Source organism: Maniola hyperantus, chromosome 20 (genome assembly GCF_902806685.2).
Source record: "Maniola hyperantus chromosome 20, iAphHyp1.2, whole genome shotgun sequence".
In the NCBI taxonomy this organism is placed as follows: domain Eukaryota; kingdom Metazoa; phylum Arthropoda; class Insecta; order Lepidoptera; family Nymphalidae; genus Maniola; species Maniola hyperantus.
Window position 1 is genome coordinate 11821013 of NC_048555.1, and position 5066 is coordinate 11826078.

The window sequence follows — 5066 nt, forward strand, 5'->3', positions numbered from 1 at the left end:
TTTCTGCTAGAACAGTGTGACTTCCTTAATACTGCTTACGGACACAGGGTGAGTATATCTTTCTGCAGTTGAATCTTTTAAAAACATACCAGAAGTGAAGTTAAATATTAATCACGATGCGAATAGGCTTATCGAGAGTTTTACCTATTATAATAACCTAACTGCAATATTAACTTGATTAGGGCACAATTGCTATTGCAACCACTCAATCAAAATAACGACCTAAACAGAAAAAGCATTTAATAGTCGGTCGAGTCTCGAGTTGGAACGAGACAAAACCATCAACCACCCGTATTTATACAATCGACTCAAGATGGCCTTTCTCGCATCAGTGACTTCCGTTTCAAAGGCGGCAATCACAAGTGCGATAACACTTTAATAATTATATTGATTTAATTTTAGCGTCTAGACTATCGTGAGTGATTTCCTTTATACATTTATCACACACTGGCTTTACTCACATGTTTTGTCGACATAAGCCTGACTAGTTTCAACTGCGACGCGTTGAGTCCCTATGAAAAAGGACCCCGGAAGGGTTCTAAACTAGTTGAGTTACCGTTGACCAAACACGTGAGTAAAGCCGGTGTGTGATATATTATGTATAACATTAATGTTCTATTTTTTTAAATAATGGATTTATAAAAAAAATGTGTTGTAACTGCAGATTCTTGTAAACAATTTCATGTTTCTATTCGACATGGTGATGCTGATGAATTTAACGATAAGGCAGATGATGGGAACTGTGGTAAGATTTTGAAATTGATATTTTATACTTAAAAGTACTTAAATAATATTTTCAAAATTATTTGGTTTTATAACTTCATTTTATTTTTCAATATATAATTTTTCTCTATGCTGATATTTAAGTTTTTCTAGTTTCTTTTATATTATATATACGCAGTGTTGGACGACCCCCTCACTAGGTGGACGGACGACATCACAGACGAGTCGCAGGGTGTCGCTGGAGATCTATGTCCAGCAGTGGACGTCTATCGCTTGATGATGATGATGAAAGTTTTCATGGTTCCGTACCTCAAAAGGAAAAAGGAACCCTTATACGATCATTTCATTGTCTATCTGTCTATCTGTCATGACTGTCAAGAAAAGGTAATCAAAATCGAAGTACTTCTCGTTGAACTAGATAGAATCATGAAATTCGGCAGGTAGGTAGGTTCTATAGCATTCTATACAAGTAAAGAAAAGAAATCCGAAAACCATATATTTGTGGTTACATCACAAAAAAATATTTACTAAAAAATAATTAGTTTACTGAATCGCAATTAGATGGCGCTGTCCATCATTTACTTGCAGTACTGCACATAGAAGTGTTATATCTTGCATGGTGGTACGAAACCCTTCATGTGCGTCAAACAATTGATTTTTTGGATGCAGGTGACAAATCACGATGTCCGGTTTATATCAATAGTAGCGACTTTGATGGGAATGATTAACTACGTATGCATTTTACTCAGTGGAATGAATCAATGCGAACAATGTTATAGAGAGACTGAGAAAATCATTAGTTTAATCGATGATTTGGTTATAAATAAGAAAACTGGTAAGTTACAATGTTGTTTTAAAAGGCCAGAATCAAGATAAAATATGAGAGAAGATCCATTGTAGTGTGCCAAGAAAGAGATGACAAGAAAGCAATGTACGAGTAGCTAATGTGGCCATTGCATCAAAAATCATACAACGTTAGTTTTAGTATACCCAAAGCCTGAAAGTTTGTTTGTTCAGAATCACTAACAAAATCGATTGTAATCATTTTTACAAGCTGTTATATTTTGATCAAAAAATATTTTAAAATCCTGCAAGTTTAGATACGTAGTTGAATGACCGCATGCACCAGCTGATTCGAGCCGTGCAACCGGGGGCGCGTACAATCAACGCATAGCTATAGCCTAAACCCTTCGTATTTTGAAACTGGCTGATGCTCGCGACTTCGCCCGCGTGGATTTAGGTTTTTGAAAATCCCGTGGGAACTTTATATTTTCTAGTACAACAATTAGCCTATCTGTAGTTGCCCGTCCTCGGGATGCAAGGTATCTCAGTACCAAATGTCGTAAAAACTTTTAAATGCATGATTCTTTAAAAATCCCGTGGTATCACCACGATTTACGATTCAATTCCTTAAGCATCAGGGTTGAGGAGCTGGGTTCTTGAGTTTAACGATAAAGTCTTTAAACCTCCAATACCTCCAATATGAATTTATAACCGACATTTCTAAATCCCATCAGTTTTTCAGGTCCCGTACAGCATCAGGATTGAGGAGTTGCAATCCAAATTTTGTAGAAACAGTGTCTCAAAGACAAAAAATAAATTACGCAAATCGGTTCAGAAATCTTGAAGATTTCGGTGTATATAAGAGAAGATGACGATGAAAAAGAACTAAATTCAAATTCTTTTTTGGAATTTCAGGTAACGAAGACCGTGATTCCCTCAAGGATCTGAAGTACCTCATCACCACCAGGCCTGTCAAGTTCAAAGCTTTGAACTTCTACCGCCTGGATTACCCTTAGTTCGTCTCAGTGGCTTCTGTTATAGTTACCTACACCATCATTCTGCTGCAGAGTGTGAAATAATGCAACAAAGTTTTTTTTGTATTATGTAGAATTTGTGTATAGTGCAAAAATAAAAAAATCGGCCAAGTGCGAGTCTAGTTCCGTACTACAGTCGTATTTTTTCCTCATTTTGCACGATAATTCAAAAAACTGTGATGCATAAAAATAAATAAAATTCTGTTTTAGGATGCACAGGTGAAGACCTTTCATATGATACACCACTTGATATAGTTATCTTACTTTGAAAGTTGAAAATACAATTAAATATTTGTTCATTGACACATTTTACATTTTTTTCATGATGTAACCACAAACTAATTTAATCTTGTTATCAGAGTTAATATAATATGTATGTAGTTAAGTGAGTTTCTTTATTCCACCATAACTTCTGATACCTGAACAGATATGGAATATGGATGTAATGTGCATCGTTAGAATCCTTGCATCTTAGTTAGTTAGTTTTAGTATACGCAAAAATCGAAATACGTGTCGAATATTTTTAGATAAAGAATAAATGTACGAAATTTCAGAAATATTTAATGAAAACTTACGAAGTTATGAGCTTGTTGTGTTGAGTCGTTGTCCCGCAAAAACATGGTCACCCCAAGCGAGCGGCTGTGAGCGAACGGGACGGCTGGCGTCGATGTTCCTGCAAGTTTGAACTAGGTGTTCAAACTTGCAGGATTTTAAAGTATTTTTTGGTAAAAATGTTATAACCTGTAGTAAAAATGGTTGCAATTGATTCTGTTACTGATTCTGAACAAACTACTTTTAGATTTTGCGTACATATTAAAACTAACGTTGTCTAGGTACATATTATGTAGAGATTAGATGCATACAAATATACGATAAGCAACTTTTTCTCAGTAACATTAGAGTTTCTGATTTGCATACAGAGCGCGTCTGTTGCAGACAGTTTTTATTGTACACTGCAGACTATGAGACAAGAGTCTTTGTCTATTTTAATTAACATATACTTCGAGTACAAGACAATTTGTTCTAAAACAGTAGGTACTTTATTTCTAGAGATTTTTATTAAGTCAAAAATATATTTTAGTTTTGGGACTGGAGTTACGTCGAATTACTTTCATGTACCAACCTGTCCATTTATTTTGGATTATAGTTTCTTTGAGTTTTTTTCTTGTTTTGTATTGAACTGACTGACTGACTGATCTATTAACGCATAGCTCAAACTACCGGGCTGATCGGGCTGAAATTTGGCATGCAGATAGCTATTATGACGTAGGCATCCGCTAAGAAAGGATTTTTGTAAATTGAATCCATATGGGGGTAAAATAGGGATTTGAAATTTTTGTAGTCCACGCGAATGAAGTCGCGAGCATAAGTTTTACTTTACTCCATAGGTACACAACTTAAAACAACTTTATATAATCAATCAAGTTATCGATTAAAATAATGTAGTTTCAGTACGCTTAGTACGAGATTTTATGTCTCACCAACGTTGATAGTATTCGAGTGTCGAAACACTTAGACATTATGGTAAACTGGATCTTGCCTGCCTTGTTTTAAAGCTCAAGTTTCTCTACACATCTACAGACAGCGCTCCAAGCGGAAACGTTGGGAAATTAAAATCAGCGGCATTGAACATTCGACTTCATTTCAAGGCTCTTTAGGTCTATTTTACTTTGACGGTATTGTGTTTCGACTCTCGAATTCTAGCAACGTTTGGAGAGACGTAAAATCTTATACTAAGCGTACAGAGCGCTTAATATACGTCCGAAGATTAATAGTAGTTGATGTCTACTTGCTGCGGCGCGACGGCGGTACAGCGATCGCTTTGTAGTTGCAATCATTAAAATTACATTAGCGATTCTCGATACCTAATACCTGTCTAGCATTCATACCCTTTGTGATAATGGATTAGTTGAGAGTGTAGTACTATCAATTATTAAGAGAGATTATTAAGAGAAGTGTGTTGTATAAAACGGGTACATACCACGATTAATAATAAAATCAGGCGATTTTAATTGGGTATTTTCCTACTTTTGAATTTGATAAATATTATTAAGTACTAATTATTATAAACTAGGATAACAATAATGACGTACGCTGAAAAAAAAATTAAAATCAAACTAAGATTTACAATGTTACAGGCATTTTAATTTTGGAGTGGAAGGGTCTTCTATCCCTTTCTCGCAAAACAAAAATTTGTATGAAACCGCACGAAGCTACTATGGCATTAGTAAGGTGTGACGTCAAAATGCTATATCGCTATCTCTGTTTATTCAGAAATATTTAAATGCTTATAACTTTTTTCTTATTTGATCGATTTAATTAGTTTTTTCAGTTTACGCCATTATTTTTATCCTAGTCTGTATATATATATATATATATATATATATATATATATATATATATCTCGACTCTAGTATCATAAGGTCGGATGTGTACTTCTGACCAAACTCACTTTTTTACATAAATGTAATGAGCATTTCGGGCTCTTTCTGCCAAGCTGACACCAGTATTTCTATCTCTTTTCGT

At 34.8% G+C, this 5066-nt stretch overlaps 1 protein-coding gene across 1 annotated transcript; it reads left to right on the plus strand.

Annotated features, from left to right (window-relative positions):
* Nucleotides 1-274: 274 nt before the first annotated feature.
* LOC138403746 (uncharacterized) lies at nucleotides 275-2621 on the plus strand. Its single transcript, XM_069505499.1, has 4 exons — nucleotides 275-415; nucleotides 665-745; nucleotides 1393-1558; nucleotides 2422-2621. The coding sequence occupies exons 2-4, from the start codon at nucleotides 683-685 to the stop codon at nucleotides 2520-2522; spliced, it is 330 nt and encodes a 109-aa protein (XP_069361600.1). The 5' UTR covers nucleotides 275-415; nucleotides 665-682; the 3' UTR covers nucleotides 2523-2621.
* The last annotated feature ends 2445 nt before the right edge of the window (nucleotides 2622-5066 follow it).

Coding starts and splice junctions, on each gene's coding strand:
- LOC138403746 (XM_069505499.1), top strand. CDS start 683: ATGTTTCTATTCGACATGGTGATGCTGATGAATTTAACGATAAGGCAG. Junction 746..1,392: donor GGCAGATGATGGGAACTGTG/GTAAGATTTTGA, acceptor TTTTGGATGCAG/GTGACAAATCACGATGTCCG. Junction 1,559..2,421: donor GGTTATAAATAAGAAAACTG/GTAAGTTACAAT, acceptor TTGGAATTTCAG/GTAACGAAGACCGTGATTCC.